At 39.8% G+C, this 17,938-nt stretch overlaps 1 protein-coding gene across 1 annotated transcript in view; it reads right to left on the bottom strand.

The window, feature by feature from the left end:
- EFEMP1 (EGF containing fibulin extracellular matrix protein 1) overlaps positions 1 to 11,530 on the bottom strand; it is a 47,161-nt gene extending 35,631 nt beyond the window's left edge. The window contains exons 1-3 of the mRNA XM_054383629.1: positions 11,450 to 11,530; positions 8,449 to 8,497; positions 8,012 to 8,272 (exon numbers count right to left, since the gene is read on the bottom strand). Coding sequence (XP_054239604.1) covers positions 8,012 to 8,272; positions 8,449 to 8,497; positions 11,450 to 11,530 — 391 coding nt within the window. The remainder of the gene's footprint in view (positions 1 to 8,011; positions 8,273 to 8,448; positions 8,498 to 11,449) is intronic.
- Positions 11,531 to 17,938: the final 6,408 nt, after the last annotated feature.

Below are 17,938 nucleotides of genomic sequence, written 5' to 3'. Positions count from 1 at the left end.
GCGGAATAGTTCTGGGGCATTTTTCACTTAGGTGAAGTTACTTATTTAAGGTAATTGGTAACAGCAGCAGATAAGGGTCTACTGAATATCTAGTTCTAAAAATGACTAATTATGAGATTAGGTTACGTTATGTCAGAAGAGGTCTAATTAATTCTCGTCCTCAAGAACTTTTTCTTAGCACTGTAGCTTACATAGTTTTACCACATAAGTACACATAACAAAGATTAAGACATTTCTCCACGATACTTAGAACAGAACCAACTTTTAACATGATTTCAGATCAACACGAAAAAAAACACAAATATGAATGAGCAGAAAAGGTATGTTATAATGACGACATGTATGCTAAACTACTTCATAGCTCTGCAATTTTCAAATGCCTCTTATATTTTTAATGTCTCCAAAACTATTGCCTTCTGTCTGCTATAAGCCCAAAATTTAACAAATCTGAAAACAGATATAATCTTTGAAATGTCATGATTTTTATATCCATGAACTTTATATGGCTGATTACCTATTCCATATATTCTTGTCACATACAAAAAGATCTTACCAGCCAGTCTTGTGCATAGAACCAACTGAACATTAGATGTTGCAAATTGTGCTTTGATAAGAATCCTTCAGCCAAAAGGATGTTTAAAGCTTGAATTAGTACAGAACATGCATAAACAATGATAGTCCAGGAAAATATAGCACTAAAAGCATCATAGAGGGAAAATGAGTATAAACATTCTTTAAGTATATTGAAAGGAGACAAACAAGTTCTGTCTTCATGATAAAAAGTTCTTAGTCCATTAAAACACACACACAGGGTTGCCATGACAAAGTGCTGTACAAGAATAATTGACTACACCATAAAATACACAGAAGGCTTAAGATGCAACCTGGTAAGGTAAACTCAAAAATCACTCTCTCCTGCTTCCCACCAGAGGAAAAAAAACCATGCTAGTATGGGGTCCTATAACATTGTGTTCTCATTGCCCTTGATGATAGGAAAATGGCAAGATAGCAAAGCTAAGCAATACACTGAATCACTTCAAGTGATGGTGGGAGGCTTGTTTGCTTGGCTGTAGATATTCCTTCTCCATAAAGGATATGCAAAGGAAAACAGGCATCATTAGGTGGTATAGTGGAGAATCAAACTACTTTTGTATTTGTGGGAAGGACTATTTTGGCACACACAGAAATGCAAAGAGAAACAGTAGCTACCTTTGCCAGCATGAAAAAGTAAAATTACTTGGAAAGAGAATAAAATAAAGGAAAAAACTGTTTCAACCTTCTGCTCTAAAGGTAGTTTTTGAGCTCGCTACATGATAATGCCACCTCTACAGACACTCAACAATTGGTTTTGACTTTTAAAAACTGTGTATCTGTAATATGGAGATTCTTTAGAAAATGTTCTAGTGTTAGAAAAGGTGCCTTGGTAGCCCCAACTTCAAAATTGAAAATGAAACATAGATAAGACCATTTTTAAATAATCTGAAGCAAGAATCAGGTTGAAAACAGGGAATAAACATGTTGGTTGGAAGAAAATTACACTGAGCAAGCAATTGGAGAAAGGAGAAACACACAACCTTTCTCAGCAGGTTAAAGAACTACAATGCAGCAGTCCAGAATGAAATAACTGCAGACCTGCTCAAAGCAAATGCATTGAGAACATTGCTATATATCTTTCATGGAAGCATGGGAGAAAGAGTCTATCTGCAAAGTGTCAATGGTATCATTATGAAATTATCCAAGAAATGCGCTGAAGTAGCTGCCAGAATGCTCTCACGCTGCTGTTACTGCTAGGGAAACTTCCTGTATCCCTGCAGTGCTGTAGAACACAATGTCAGTATCTGCTGTCATTTAACAGGAAACAAAAGCCACCCTGTGCTCCCACAAATCATGTTTTATGCTATCTGGTATACTATCAGAGCTTACAGACTTCAGGATCCTTGTACCTTTCAATGGGGTGCCAAGCATATTGGGATGCCGAAGCAGGATCAGACAGCTCATTCTTCCTCCATGCTATCTGGTGTTAGTCCTGACTGCATTATAAAAAGAGACCTGCAGCAGGACAGAAGGCTGAAGGTTTGGACTTTCTTCTGCCTTCTCAATACATTTGCTGTGTTTTATCTGTCAAAACCTTATCCTTCTCAGAGCTACTAAGCTTTACAAGGGTTTACAATCAACAAATCAAACCTAAAAGCATGACAGTCACTGTGGCTACTGTGCAATTCTTTTTTCTTGAATAAGAAGCCATGAGGCCTGCTAATGAGTTTACTTAAACTTGAAACCTAGTACTTGTCTGTGCAATTGCAATTCAAGAAGCTAAGGTAAATACAACTTTGAGGAGCTTGCCTGAATCTATCATGATTAGCATATGGTATGAATCTTTAGCTCCAATGCACTGAGCATACTCCTGCAGGGGTCGGAACCATGGAAAAGCAGTAACTGACTGAACGAAGAAAAGCAGCTGCTAGTATTTATGCTTGTGATGGATGTTCATAGTGAAATGATCAGACAGAACAGAGAATATCTATCCAAGGTCTTGACACAACACTCACAGCTGTGCAAATAGCACAGATGGGAAGATGATTCAGAGAGGTCAGATTTTGAAAATGCCCAAAAACAAGCCCTCAGGCCCTTAAGATAAGATTTTTTTTTGTGTGACCTCCCTTCTGGTCCCCTCAAGGCTATTAAAGAGATGCTTCAGAAAGGGCTCTTTGCCACAGAATGCAGAAGTTTCACAGATTAACAGCCTGAAGAACTGGTTCAGGATGGGCTGATGAAAGATGATCTCTGCATGACATACCCAAAATGTACAAGAAATTAATTGGCATCTATGAACACTCAGTACAAAGGGCTGTGAAAACACAGCTTGTATCCTTCTGTGAGTTCTCTTAAACCTGCAAAACTCCTACAGCTTTTCCAAGTAATTAGTATTCAAATGGCATGTGTAAGCAAGTCAGTCTTTCAGGGTGGCTACTGCTGGCAAGAAGTATTCTCCACTTGCTGAAGCAAACATATGTATGAATGAACTGTGCTTCAGTAAGCACTTTGATGAACAAATGGCAACTTAAACCAGATAACTAGATTTTATTTTTCCTACCACAGTCTCTCTCCTCACCCTATCCTCAAACTAAGTAGTCTTGTGGTGTTGAGAGGAACAACTCTGGAACTAAGTTTGTCAAAACTCAGGCTTTTATAAAAGGAATTCTGAAGGCTTTTTTTAAATTTTTTTTTAAAGTAGTCCTTAAATACAAGAAGTGGGAAAAACTTGGGATGGTGCAACATTTTACAATCTCTGGAACATTTCTGGGGCCAGTCTAAGAAACTATTATAGATGTATTTTGGGTTATGTCTATAGCAGTAAATAGTGTGGACTCCTAGGTGCAGATCAGATGTTGGTTTAGAGGCTCTGCTGTCGCAGTACATGCTTTCTGAGGGTCTTGGCTCTCTCCACTCTGGTCCCAGAGCCTGAATGCTTGTAAGTGGTTGTGGCATTTCAGCAGCACTCCTGCAGTGCATTTCAGGTTTAGTTTCATCTGAACAGAATCTGGGTTGCATGTTTCAAGACCACTCAGTGAGGCAAATCAAAGCATGTTAAGTGGAGCTCATCAGGAGGTGCATTTCAGAATCATAATCTGCCTCACAGCCAAAACATCAATGAAGAGCACCCTGCTGGATGTACACCCAGATCTTCCTTCCTGTACTAGTTCTGTAATGGGCCAAGCTGAATGCACCTGCATTTATCCAACTTTAATGACTGTCATATGCTAGCACATATATTCCTGATGTGTTTATATATATATATATATATATATATAAAAAGTGATTGCTGTATCAAAAATAAAACATGAGCTGCTTCTCTTTGAACCTCCCTCCTTATTAAAATAAAACACCAACCAACCAAACCTCTAGAGATGCAATATTTAGTGTAAATATATCAAATAAGTCTACTTTAACTTCTTGAGGTAAAAACCTAGATTGAGTATGGCAAGTTACTCTGAACAGTACCAGAAAACTCAACACAAAATCCTCTAACCTCAGTTAATGAAGAGATCCCTACAATGATTTTGCAGGGGAAAGATAAGCATAGCACAGAAAATAAGCTTATAGCTTTCCTCCAGCCTCAGAGAAGAAAAAAGCAACCAATGTCCACCACTGGACATTAGGCAGAACTAATTGCATAAATGCATCTATATCATTGATATCTTCCATTACAGTCTGTCTCCCCATGTATTTTACAGTCACAGTAGCATAAAGGGTTATAAAGAGACTGGAGAACTATAGGAAGTTAATTTAGTGAAAAGGCAAAAAAAGTTTGCTTACTTTATTGCTTTATTGCCAGCGTGATAGAAAGGCAAGAAAAACATGTTCTTTGGCCTTCTTTGACCTACTAGGTTGTTTAGTACCTTTGCTTGGCCATTTTTCATTCAAGTGTCATAGTTTCTTGGAGACTGTATTTGACAAAATTGAATTAATTGGATGATTTTATTTTTACTTCAGTAGCAGGCTCTATTGTGATTTGAGTCTGCTACGCCACAGTAAAAATAGAATTCAGTCTTGTGTGCAGGCAACACAGTGCAGCTATTTATGCTTTTTATCAGCCAAAAGTATCTGTGATTATTAGCTAACTCAGTAATTTCCTCAAAAATATGTCTTACTCTATTTTTTGCTTTTCCCAGTTTGAGTGATACACTTGCCATGAGAGGTCAGAATATCTGAATGGCTTCCTGAAAGTGCTGGCAGGTACCACATATGGGAATCTACCTTTGTGATCAACTCAGTCTTTTGAGTTAAAGGCAAACTTGGAAGTGACAGTGAAGCATGCACTGACTATACAGACATGGGGAGAGGGAGGATCAGTTCACATCATAAACTCAGAATTTAAGATACAGTTAAAATGTTTTAAGCTGAAGCACAAAAGACAGTGCTTTGTGATTATTCTACATAACAGAGCTTCCTCCAGAATAACCTCCCCTCCTCTTTCAATAAATTTTTGGCATTACTGACATTTACTCCTTATGTACAGTATCTTATTAAGATTGCCCCAAGAAATTTTTGCTAACTAAACTTCTAACATCAACACATTATACAAGAACATACTTCTGATCATTAGTAGTTATAAAAATGATGTATGGCATAGGAAACTGCAGTAATTTCCAGGGACTTAGTCTTCCGCAAGTCTTCTGCTTTGATACCAACCTGCCATCTGTGCTCTTCATGTGCTATATGGTTTCTAATAAATAACAGCACACGATTCAGACAGAAAATTCTCACCACTGATAATAAATATTGTAATTGTTACTTGTTTTCTTCAGGTCAGTAGAAGGTATTATGCATCTTTTGTAATTCAGGCACATGGCCATGTTTTGGTAGATTAAAAATTAGGGTCAGAGAATCATGATCCTCTTTGAATGTTTATAATTTCTATCAACTGAAACAGGATCTGACCACATCGCATCATGTTTTACCCAGCAAGGGTAGCTCAGCACATCACTGAAGCGTCTTAAAGCCCAACAGGTCATTTATATGTGTTTATTCCAAGCACAGAAAGCAACATGAGTGTGCATAGCCTGTCATACCTTCACTATTCAGTGTTTTAAAAGGGAGTGGATGCTTGTATTCAAACAGAAGGCCCTTCACACTCTAGTAGATGTCAGTAATACAGCTCCTCAGAGCATGCTATTGTTTTAAACAGAGGTGTCCACGCTTTCACATCAGTTAGGAAATACTTAGTGCTGCTGGACTAGAAGGAAAATGTCATACATCTGCAAAAAATTAGGAGCTGGACTTCGTATTTGATTTACTAAACAATAAAACAAGCTTAAGTGTGACTATATGTGTAAGTTACACTCCCTAGGAGCCTCAAGCAGTTATTACAGCAAAGTCTTTTAACCATAATTAAATGAATCCGCAGTGGGACCATTGCTGGTCAAGAAGATATTTTCAGCAGTGTGAAGACCGGGAAGCTGAATGCACACTTTAAGTGCTCCAAAAGTCTTTTATCCTTTCTTTCAGGCACACTGTCCACTACCCTTTTTCCAGCTGGAATTAATTCAGTACAATACATTTCAGCTTTTAAACACTAATATTTTCATGCTTTCTGCATCTAGATTGAAATTTTGGCATGAGGAAATTAGTAACAACTCTGACACGGTCAGGCCCAAGGTTTCGCCACAATTTGTATGCCTGCTAGTTAAAAAGTTCTGGTACTATAAAAACAATTAGTTGGTGTCATAAAGTAACCAAAGATTAATGAATTGAATATAAGTATTTAGTTGCAAGCTTCAGGAAGCCAGAGCATGGAGTAAAATAATAGTCTCTTACAACCACCAATCATCTTCTCAAAACAAAAACCCCAACCAGCTGTCAGTCTTTAAGTTAACTCTTAACTCCCAACCTTCATTTCAAATACAAGGTATTGGTACTACATGCTGTTGAACTATCCCAAATGCATACATCTAAAGCTACTGCAGCAACAATTATGTTCCTGTCTGGAATGGTTCTAGTATTACTTGCATTTTATCAAACAAAAATGTTATTACACACTAAAGGCAGTTTACTGCAATTCACCAGTTAAGGTGACTACCTGCTACAGTAACACATCATCACATGGAGAAGGGCATGCCAGATCAAATACAGGAGCCTGGTATTCTATTCCTGGTTCTGCTACTACTTTAAGTTAAATGAAGGAAAAAAGGAATTTGCCACCCTTGGCACAGATTTTCCCTTGACAACCCTATGTGAAAACTCAGGGTTAGGGGGTTCTTGGTACTGACCTCCTGCAGTAGGATTTTTACTTGACATTCTTGAATTGGAGTGACAGAAATGTTGTACATTAGCAGATAAGCCAGAAATGGAAATCTGAGGCTTTGCCTACAAAAACAACTTATCCAGCCTCCATGATAATTACTATGCTTCAGAAAGACAAGGGATTTACTTACTAGTGATAAATAACATTCTGTGTACATGATACCAGGGAGAATGAAACTACCACTCTCTATTACAGCTTGCCCTGATTATATTCACTCAAGTACTATTTTATATGATTATAGTGTTACCGGCCACAAAGTGGAAAAGATGAACCATGGGGTCAAGCTTTGCCCTCTGTTTGCACAGGCATCCTGCTAACATGCTTGAAAATCAAGTTTGTGAACAAGGAGTAGAATATATTTTTATGAAAGAAAACAAAACAATGGATGAAATGTTTGTTACTTCAGCAAGTATGAGAATAAACTATTTATATCAAATAATAAATGAAACAGTCTTTGTTTACAGTAATGCTTGTGAGTCTGGTTCCTGAATGCATGCATGCAATTAATATTGGTAATACACCGCACACAGTGCCAAAATTCCCAGGGTATGTACACTCAGATGAAAGCTGTTCATTGCCATAGTTTCAGAGACTGGCTGGACTATGGCTGAAAGCAAGCTGGCAGGGTCTGCGTAGAACTGCTCTCAAAGATCAGAGTGCATGGTCTGTTCAGATGTTCCTGCTGCTCAAGAAATATTCCTCATACATAATAAAACCACTGTACGCTTCTGTATTACAATCTGGGTCTAAGCAAAAGTTCACCTGGTGATTATTTTGTGTTCCATTCAGCATCCCCTCAATGAAATTCCAAAGTTTTGCAAATCCTTAGAAACTGCCTGTAATACGACTTGCTGTGTTGCCCAATTTTGTCAAAGCCTTGGCTCTCCTGGACATACTTTATACAGTATAAAATATTTGACTAAAGTTGCATTCCAGTATTTTGAGGATCTAAATGGAACTAATTAATTCTACTTGCTAGCCTAAAAGACGGAACACTCTGTAAGGCTACAACAAACTGCCAAGTTCTGTTACCTTGAACAACAACAACATGCATTTTATTTACAATACATTAAATGCTTATGTGTCGAATGCCACAGTGTATTCTAGTAAATGCAGGAATTATCAGCTGTCATTTTGCAGGCATTAGACTTGTTACCACATACAACACAGTTACATTGCAAGTAAACCACACAGCAGTTTGCTTACCTTGGCACACATTGTGATCGCTTTGTTCATACCCAGCAGCACACTGAATTTGATGAGTTGGGTTTGGAGGGGCACGGTGAGGATCAGCTGGAGTTCGTCGAATGACATTGTTTCGACCACTAGTGGATTCAGCTGCTGCTTCTTCTCGCTCATTTACAATAATTTGTGCTGTTCTGGGTAGACAGAGGTATCCTCCATAGTGGTTAACACATTTCATCCCACCTTTACATGCATCTGGGACTATTTCACATTCATCAATATCTGTAGTTAGCAACAACAGAAGTCATGCTTTTAGCCGTCAAACCTTTTGCAAAAGCTATTAATACAAATAACAAAATGAGACATGTAAGAACACCTCCTTGTCCGAAACAGAGGTGTGTAATAATACTTAAAGATATACCAATGGCAAGTCTGTCTTGGAAAATTATTTACTGTACCTTTGCACCGTTGCCTAACAGGATCCCACTCATAGCCATCTGTACATTGCTGTAGAGAAAACAAATAAATAAAATGAAAAATTAGGCTACTATAGATTCTTTCTTTGGAAAAATATTAACCAAGCATATTTCAATGAACTCAGGGTTTGGTATTAAGGGAAATGCAATGTTTGCATACCTTGATAAGCCAGAAAAATGACTATTGATGACTATCGCTGTGCAGAAACAACACGTGGATGAGAATATAGAGCCTCTATCTCAAGAAGTTCCTATGGTATAATTTGACCTGAGTAGATAGGTTTTATTTGGGCTGGGGAACGACATGGGAAAGACATCGCTTTCTCCTTGCCTTATTCCTGTACACTGTTTTGGAGCATCTGTCATTTGCTGAATCATAGAAGAGAAGAACCTTTAGACTGACCCAACTGGCCAGTATGAAAATCTTAAAAAAAAAAAGGAGGAAGTTTTTCTGAATTTTGACCTTGTTCACTGCCTCCCAACAGGTGAACCTCTTTCATTCCTGGGGCCTGCTGGCCAGAGGGACTAGTGGGCCTTTATGCCCCTAGACTCCATCCTCTTTCCTATTAGCACTCTAGCAATGGGGAAGGATCCCATTCATTCTTATGCTGGAAATTCATTCTTATGCTCTGTAATAACATGACTCCAGGAACTGCAGCCTAGGAAGGGCAATTTATATTGCAAGACATACAATAAATGGTTACTGTTTATAACAGCATGACTGCTTATATAGACAAGGCTTTCTAAAATTCAAACAAGACTCTGCTCAGCAACTATTTACATCACTGCAGACTACTAGGTTCAGGAAGAATTTTCAATATTCTGCCCTGCAGTTAGGTAGGCAGTTTCATTATTCCTCTGTCCAGAACCATTTAATTGTCTGGAGGGCAGTAATTTTAATCACAGGTCACAGTTACAGAAACTAATTAACAAAGCATAACAATGCTACTAACTGCAGCAGGCACATTTAAAACATCAGGGAATCAGCTGGGCTGTTCTGTGTAGGTGCATATGCATCCACGGCTTTGTAGGATATTACTTTAATAGCCCTATAGAAAAAAAGAATCAGTCAGCTAATGTCATTAGTCATGGTCAAGCAAGCTGAATCTTTAGAAGTGACAAGGAACTATCAAAGTGACAACTCTGTCCTTCCAATGCCAAGATCTGCTTGTTTCTTTTAATGCCCTCGAGTTATTTTGAGGAACTTGTTACTAATGGACACTGACTCACACAATAGGATTGAAAATGTTGTCTTCATTTGCAGGTGACACCAGCGATCTACTACATACATTGTAACTTTGGAGACTTTTTCTTCCAAGGGGGTAAGTGGACAGCAAATTGTATTACAATTCTCAATCTCTATAGGAATGACTACATGCTGAGTTGACAACAGCAAAGTTACTGTAACTATGAGAATGCAAACCCAAAGAAAAGCAGCTAATTCATGCATGTACTGAAACACCCAATTCCTGTTAATGCACAACAGAAGTACTGTCTATTCAACCATAAGGAGCCAAGTCCATCTATTACTGTAGTTGAAGGGACTTCTACAACAGAAAGAGATTTAGCCCTAAATGAATACAACGTATGCATGAGAAACAGTAGCATCCCAAGAGTAAAATTTCCAGAAGATAAGGTTTATTTGCAATGTTGTTTTGCTGAGTAGATTAGAGTCTAAAGATTATTAAAGCACCTAATTGCTAAGACTCTTTGAAAATGTGATACAGGAACCCAAGTCAAATATGCACAAAAGAAATGTTCCATTGGTATAAACAGAACTCTGCTTATCCCAAAATGCTACTTGATTGTTTAAAAAGAACATGTAGTAAGTGTGGAAAAGGAGGGGCTGTGATTCCTAAATTAATCTGAATTTTCACATGGTACTTAGATCTTCTGTTTCCACTTATATATATGGACTTAAAAGTCACAGAAGCTTTTAAACAGAGGTACTCCCAACTTCCAAAAAATCTATGGCTTCTAAATCTCAGTGTTAAAAGTATTTTATGCCTGGCTTCCTGATGCTCATTTGAGGCTTCTTTGAGCCCTGACTTCTGTGGTAAGGTCCAACTCTGCAATATTTACTTGCTTGAGCCATCCCACTGACTTCAGTGGGATTACTTGTATAAGACACAATCTCAGTCTTTGGCTCTGGTTCTCTAGCTTTTTTGCACGTGTGCAGAATTTTCTGCTTGTGTGGCATTTATTGTGCTAATGTCTGTACACATATGCAGAGGTCCACCCATATGAAGCAAGTTGCTGGGATTACAACTGTAATCAAATGTGAAAATGAGGGTTTTTCCCCAGCCCAAGCCAATGTAATTGCCACTCCTTCTACGACATGCACTATGCAAGCCAAAGGCTGAACACAAGCAGATTAAAAATGCCTCATAAAAAGGCCTTTAGCTCTCATACCCTATCACTTGGTTAGAAGCAGTACTCATTCCCAATATTCTCATACTATTTTATCAAGACATTGAAAACCACTGCTCAAAACCAGCTCAGAAATGAGCACTCACAGGATCACTCTGGGACTCATATGCTTCATTAAGAGCACCAAATTCTGAAGTACTTAAATTTTGTTCAAAACAGCTTGAAATACCCCACAGAAAACAAGAAAGAATGTTTGACCTAATTATCTGTCAACCTCTATACATTTCAAATGAAGCTCCTATGGACCCTGTCTTTATGAAAAAAGATTAAAAAAATACTCAAACCTCATATATGGCTTTGTTCAGCTCATCAAATTCAGCACATAGATAAGCTTTCCAGAACAGGCAGTTATAGCCTATTTTGCTCAATCTTGACAATTTCAACTTTAAAACCCTGCTTCAGTGCAGGAACAGCTTATTTTATGGTTACATTTGAACTCAAAGACCTTTGTATTGCATGCTATACATTGGTAAGAAATTTGGGGTTTCTTAAGGGTCATTTAGAAAAGAATCCCTGCAAAGCAGTAATTATCTCCAACTCTATTAAACCTTACCGTGTATGTTATGGTTTCCTCAGTTTCCTGCGAATGTACTGTAATAAGAACGAGAGCAGCCAAGAACATAGCTGTCAACATCGTGAGCCTTGAAAGAAAATAATAAATAAAGCAGAAATATTTTTAGTGCCCTACATGGAGAAGGCAGTCAGCACCTCCGGGACCGGGATTGGGTCCGGGTCCTGCCCCAGTTCCCAGAGCACGGCGCCCGCCCAGCGCTTACCTGGGGGAAGCGGCCGGGACGCTGCCCCTTTTCTCCTGTAAGAAGAGGGTGAGGCTTGGCCGCCCTTCCAGTCCCTTGTGCTTTATCCAGCTAATAGCGGGGGCGGAAATAATAATAAGTAAATGGAGTTTAAAATAACATGGCACTTAATGCCACACTGAATACGAAGCGGTGATCTCCAGCGCGACGCTGGGTGAGGAGCAGGCGGTGTGACCGCCGTGCCATCACACCTTTCGGGACGGGAAGGAGATTTTTCGGTAAAAGCTCGTCGTTCCGCAAGGAAAGCGACCAGGATCGGGGGAAACCCGGGAGGGACACGCCGCGGGACTCGCCTCCCCGCGGGGAGAAGACACGGCCGGGCGGAGGTGCAGCCGCCGGACACCTGCTGGGCTCGGCCCGGGGCTGCCCTGCCCTGCCCCGCAAAGCCGCCCTGGGGGGTAACGGGACACGCAACCGCCCCGTGCTGTCCGCTCCTACCTGCGGCGGGGCCGGTGCGGGCGGCGGCTGTCGCTGCTCCTGGTGGCGCGTTCTCGCAGCGACTCGGCGCCGTCCCTCCGCTGGCTCCGCTGCGATGAAGGCACCACTCGCTCTCCTTCTTCCCCCCCCCCCCCTCTCCGGGCCTTCAGCTAAAGAGAATAGGTCCTGGCTCCTACCGGAGCCTCTGGACGCCCCCTACCGACCCCAAGGTGGCGGCCGGAGCCCTTCGTCGGGGCGGGGCGCGGTGGGGCACGGCCCTCCGCCTCTCCCCGCGCCAGCTTGCTCGCTGCCGGCCGGGGCGCCCTGAGGCGGGGCAGGTGCGGTGTCTGGCCGCCATGTTGGGTCTCTAAGGAGAAACTTTGGCGGTCTGTTAGGCGCGCTTTGGGGGGGCCGTGCCCAGAGCTACCAAAGGCGCGGTGAGGGGAAGGGACATAGGGGGTCTTGTCATCCTTGACCAGGGAAGCGCTGAGGTGAGAGCTGCTGAGCCCTGCAAGAGCTGCTCCTGCACACTGGGCATGTCTGGCACGTTTTTACGCACAGTTGAGTGCCTAGCAAGGGCAGCTGCCAACGCAATAGTTGGCATGTTCATGAGAGTGCAGGATAGCCATCATTTTGGGGACTGTTGTGGATCATGCACAGTCAGGGTTCAAGTTTTAGCATCTAATGAACCACCATGAGGCAGAGGTGGGAAGGAGGGAAATGACGTGGCACTTGCTGATTTACCTCATATAAAATCATATACTAGTTTTGGTTGGAAGAAACCTTTAATATCATTGAGTCCAACAATCAGCCTATCACTACCAAGCTGCCACTAAACCATGTCCATCAGCACCACATCTACACATCTTTTAAATCTCTCTGGGGATGGTGACTCAACTGCTTCCCTAAACACCCTGTTTCAGGGCTTGATAACCGTTTTGGGGAAGAAATTTTTCCTAATACCCAATCTAAACCTTCCTTGGCACAACTTGAGGCTGTTACATAGGTTGTAGTCAGCCTTTAGAAACTGTGTATGGTGTAGCATATGGTATGGTTACCTGATTGTATGAAGCAGGGCTGTGATCCACGGAGCACTGAGGTGCAGTGGCTGAATTGCTCCATGACAAAAGAACTTCACCAAATCTACTTACCTGAGCTTTTGGATGAACTGGCACCTGCTGGATGCTGGGCTTGCTCTTGGAATGCATTTTTGAAATCCTGTGTATAAATGCATGAGGTTTTTAAATTTAAGCTGAATTGTGGCTTTACAAGCAATAGTATGGAGTGTTTATCTGGCTAGGCAAGCTATTAAAAAACTGAAATAATAAGTCTGAAGTATTTTCCTGTCCATTATGAATCTGGTAAATAAAAACTGTGAGGAGTCCTTCTTATGGAAATGCCCGTGCCTTTAGACACTGTGTGAGTTCAGCAATCATTAATTTTAAGAGCCTCTTCAGTACATGAAATACCGTTCTTTCTCTACCCAGTGGGAAAGTTACTGGTCTGAAGGGGCAATGAGGAGGTGTTACAGAGATTTTGAATCTCTGTAGGTGGCATAGTTATGGTGAGGAGCAGGGTGCCAGGCAACTCTTTCTACAGAGGGATAAGATGGATCTTTAGTGAGGTCCCCAGTTTTGCTTCTTGGGGCACTGTACCATAGTAGTGCAGCTCTACTCTGTTCCTCTCTTTAATTTTAAAAATGGTTTTTACCTCATTAATGCTGATCATGAAGGGCCTGGAGAACTTAAGAACTGAAAAAATGTCATTCTAGGTTGCAAACATCTGGCACTGCTGGCCTAAAGAACAGCTTCCATATATAATCCCTTAAATTCTTAACATACATTTGATTTTATATAAAATGTCTGTTCTTTTTGGATGGCCATACAGTGCATGTTAGTTTTATCTCTGAAATGAATCGCTTCTTTTCTTACCTATTTAGAAACTGCCAGGCTGGTAGTTTCCAAATACTTTCAGCTATGACAGTATATTTCAGCTATGACAGGTAGTTATGAGAGAAGACAGGATTTTTCCTCTTTCACTGCAGTTTCTGTGCTTACAGGTAAGTGGGACTCCTAAAAATGTAGAACTTAACAGTCAAGACACCTCACTGGTAATTAAAGTACAGAAGCAACAATATGGTATAATAAAATTTAGGTTGACTGTACTTTTAGAGCAGGTACTTTCAAATGTTGGCATATTTATTAAGCTATCTTTTGATACCACTCTCCTGCTCCAAAAAGATTCCCTTAAACCTACATGGCTTTTTTTAGAGATGTGTGAGATTGGTTCTAAGTTATTGACTCTCGGTAGTGTAAACTGGATTCAGATTTGTTATGTGCCCACTAATATATTTTGTGCTTACGGAAAGCAGTATGGACATTGCTAATAATCTAATGAAGATAACATCCATTACTTATATCTACTAGCAACAACATTTGGAGAGTTTTAAATGCATTGGTATACCTGCTACACAGAGAGAACTGAATTTAACTTCTTGGATTCTGGATTAAGTAAAAAATTAATAAATGTTTTGTTTAATCTACCACCTAAGGAAACATTACCTGTATCACAGAACTACAGTCAGTTGTTTTCACTATAGAAAAAGCAAAGCAGGGAACTGCAGAAACATCATCTTTGGGGATGTAGGACCAACAGCTGAACATAGATCCTACCCTTGGCTTCACAGTGTTATACATTTGCTGAAATACTGTATTTTGCCAAAGATAGTTTTTAATCTTTTAAATGGATGTAGTAGATTCAGTTCATGATTTCACGGTTCAGATAGTTCATGCTGAGGCAACTGGAAATTTACCTGGACAGCAGGATTTAGACTCTTGGAAATGTTGAGGAGTGTGTGAGGTATGTGAATGAGTGGCTCAGCAGTAGAACAACTTATTTACATATCTGAAATGTCTGAAGGTGTCATGTAAGATGGGATCAAACTACCCATTCCTTCTTGCTGCACATTCAACATGACATTGCTGAGGCCAACCCTTTACAACAGTTGCTGACAATGTTTCCTGTTGAGGCAGCTCTGCAAAGCTGCCCCTGAATTACTGGCTTTTGGCTCCTGAAAATGGTTCACTCTATTCCCCAATGCTTTAGTGAACTCTTTGTCACAGCTCAGTTTTTGCTTTCTTTAAACCAGAGTTTTCATACATTCTTTAACTCAAATGTTTGTATGACTTAAATGCTGACGTTTTTTCTTTTTCCTGGCCAACTCATTGCCACTCCCCATTGTCCTCAAAAACCCAAAGATAGGTAGGCTGAAGGAAGACTGTGTGTGGTTAAAATGTCATTGCACTCCAACTAATTCTGGCTGCTAGAATTGTCCCTGGGGGCAATAGACAGCTGGAGGTAATTTAGAGCAGGCTGAGATTGATACTAGAGGCTAGCCCGAAAATGAGGAAAACAAAATTGCAGTTTAATCTCTTCTGCTCCCAGATCTGACCTCCTTTTCCTGTTTCAAGCACAGCTCACTAGAACAGAAAAGCAAGCACACAGCAAATTTAAGCAACTTGTATTTGTCAGCTCAGGGAACTATCAGTGTCAATTTAAGATGATTTATTTTCCTGAGCATGTCATATCAAGTAACACTGGAGTTGTCTAAACTAAGAGCTGGAATGGTGGAGATGTTGTTTTCATGTTGGACTCACAGGAATTTTAGATCATAAATTATTCTGATAACATAGCAGGCTGCCTTTCTGCCACACTGCCTGCAAATGTAAAAATTTTTTCCACTTTTCAACTTGGAAATGACATAGTGTTGGTGAAGGATAAATCTTGAGGAATTGTACATGTGACTTTATTGCTGATTAAATATGACAAATGTTGAACTTCCATTTGAAGTATGGTTTTACAAGTTTATTTATCTTCAAGGGAGGTATCATGAGCATATTGCATGTGGCATGAGGTGTGACTTTACTGTAAACTTAATTTGAAAGAACTTTGTTCACAAATTGCTCTCACTTTTCATAGAAGGCTAACAGTAAGATGTTAAAATATATCATATCAGTTTCTGATCATAGGTGTTGAAATTACAAAAAGTTAATAAGAACCAAAATGCCAGTAACAAAGGACAGAGAACATATTGTCTCATTCTTAAACTTCCCATTAAAATTCAATGTATCTATTATTACTTCTTTGCTGCTTTGTATTGCAGTAGAGTATATAGGTGATGGATGATACAAACTCCTGCCTGTAATTCTTGCAGTTCGGTGAGTTAAAAAGCATGGAAGTCACATTAGAAAATCTAGTAGCCTAGAACTTAAGCCTTTATTTTGTTGCAGTTATCTCCCGTATGAGAGATCTTATATAAGTTTTGCTGTGCTGAGGCCTTTGGCTAACTTAGGCTGACCTGTGATTTCATTTCTAAACATCTAAAAATGCTCTGAGGATATTAAACCATACTCTTGCTGCCATTTTTTATTCTATTACTAAAGGTCAAGCACGTGGTTTGCGTTCAATGTATCAAGCAATTAGTATCTTTCATGACTGTAAACCACACCTGCTGATGCTTATGTGTGATGTTAATTTCTGGCTTCCCTTTGAAAAAAAAGAGAATGGTTTCCAGGTTCTTTCTCAGGGCATAACTTTGAGGCCCTTAACTTAAAAGTTCACCCACAATTCCAGAATGTCTGTTTTTATGGATTAACCATACAGGTAATTACTATTTAATGTGGTAAGAATTTAGGTAGGAAAATTTAGGTCTTAACTTTTGCCCTGTTATTGCTGTGAAGATTTTAGCTTGTTTGAAATCTGAAGAGTCTTTTGCTTCCTTGAGTCTTCCTAATTCATTCAATCATTTCATCTGTGTAGCAGCTCTTTCTATTTATCAGTAATTTTCCTTCTCTTCTCTTTTTCTTTCTCTCATACCAGGTAAGAGAAACAGCAGACTGGGAAACATGCATTGGTGTAGATATATGGCTTTTGTAACACCGGAGTTGTCATTCCTTCTTTGTTTTTCCTGGAAAATCAGCCGTTTTTCATACAGGAGTTTAAATCTGCTGCTGTACTAGTTTTCAACCAGTTTGGTTAAAATAACTGTCTAGAACTCTTTCACAGAACTATAACTCATCTAAGGAATAGACAACCTTCCTGATACTGAAAATGCTAACTGAAATATGTAGTTTTCTTCTGATTAAATTGTGTTGGTGCAGTTCCTTGCTCTGACTAAGAGGCAAAATAGAAATGCCAGAATTCAGATCCACTGTTACCCAGAATATATTGGAGATGGTTTTCATCTCTAGTTTTGGCTTCTTGTGAAGCTTTGTGCAAATCATTTAATCTATTTCCTGGTATGCTCTCTGTGAAATGAAGAAAATACATGATGCTTGTACAGGGAACTGAGCTGAATGCATTCACTTACGTTGTTAGGATTTCCAAAGACAGTTAATGGTCTTTGATACCAAATCCCTTTCAAAGTCAGCGGAATTGGATGCTTATATTTGAGGATGACTTCAGGAGGCAGTGATAAGGCCTCCTGTGGGCACCTTGCCATTGATTCAACTGAAAGTAGAATTGGGCAGAACTTCATCTACTGCATCATTCATGTTTCAGAGAGGAAAATGAGTGTGGATGAGTGAAAACTCTGTCTCCTCTCTATTTTCCATCCATGTAGTCAAGATGACATAGGGTGTTCCTGATTTTCAGAAGGTCCTAACACCTTCAAGGCAGACACTCATATTTTAAAAACTCTAGCTTAATCCTTTCTGTAGAGTTTCATGGACCTCAAATGGAGTATGACAGTGTTGTGATTTTTTGTCAAAACAAAAATGAGACGTCTCAGAAATGCTGCAATGCAAGAGGAC

The sequence above is a fragment of the Indicator indicator genome, chromosome 9 (genome assembly GCF_027791375.1).
Source record: "Indicator indicator isolate 239-I01 chromosome 9, UM_Iind_1.1, whole genome shotgun sequence".
Lineage (NCBI taxonomy): Eukaryota > Metazoa > Chordata > Aves > Piciformes > Indicatoridae > Indicator > Indicator indicator.
This window is presented reverse-complemented; position numbering and strand designations above follow the sequence as displayed.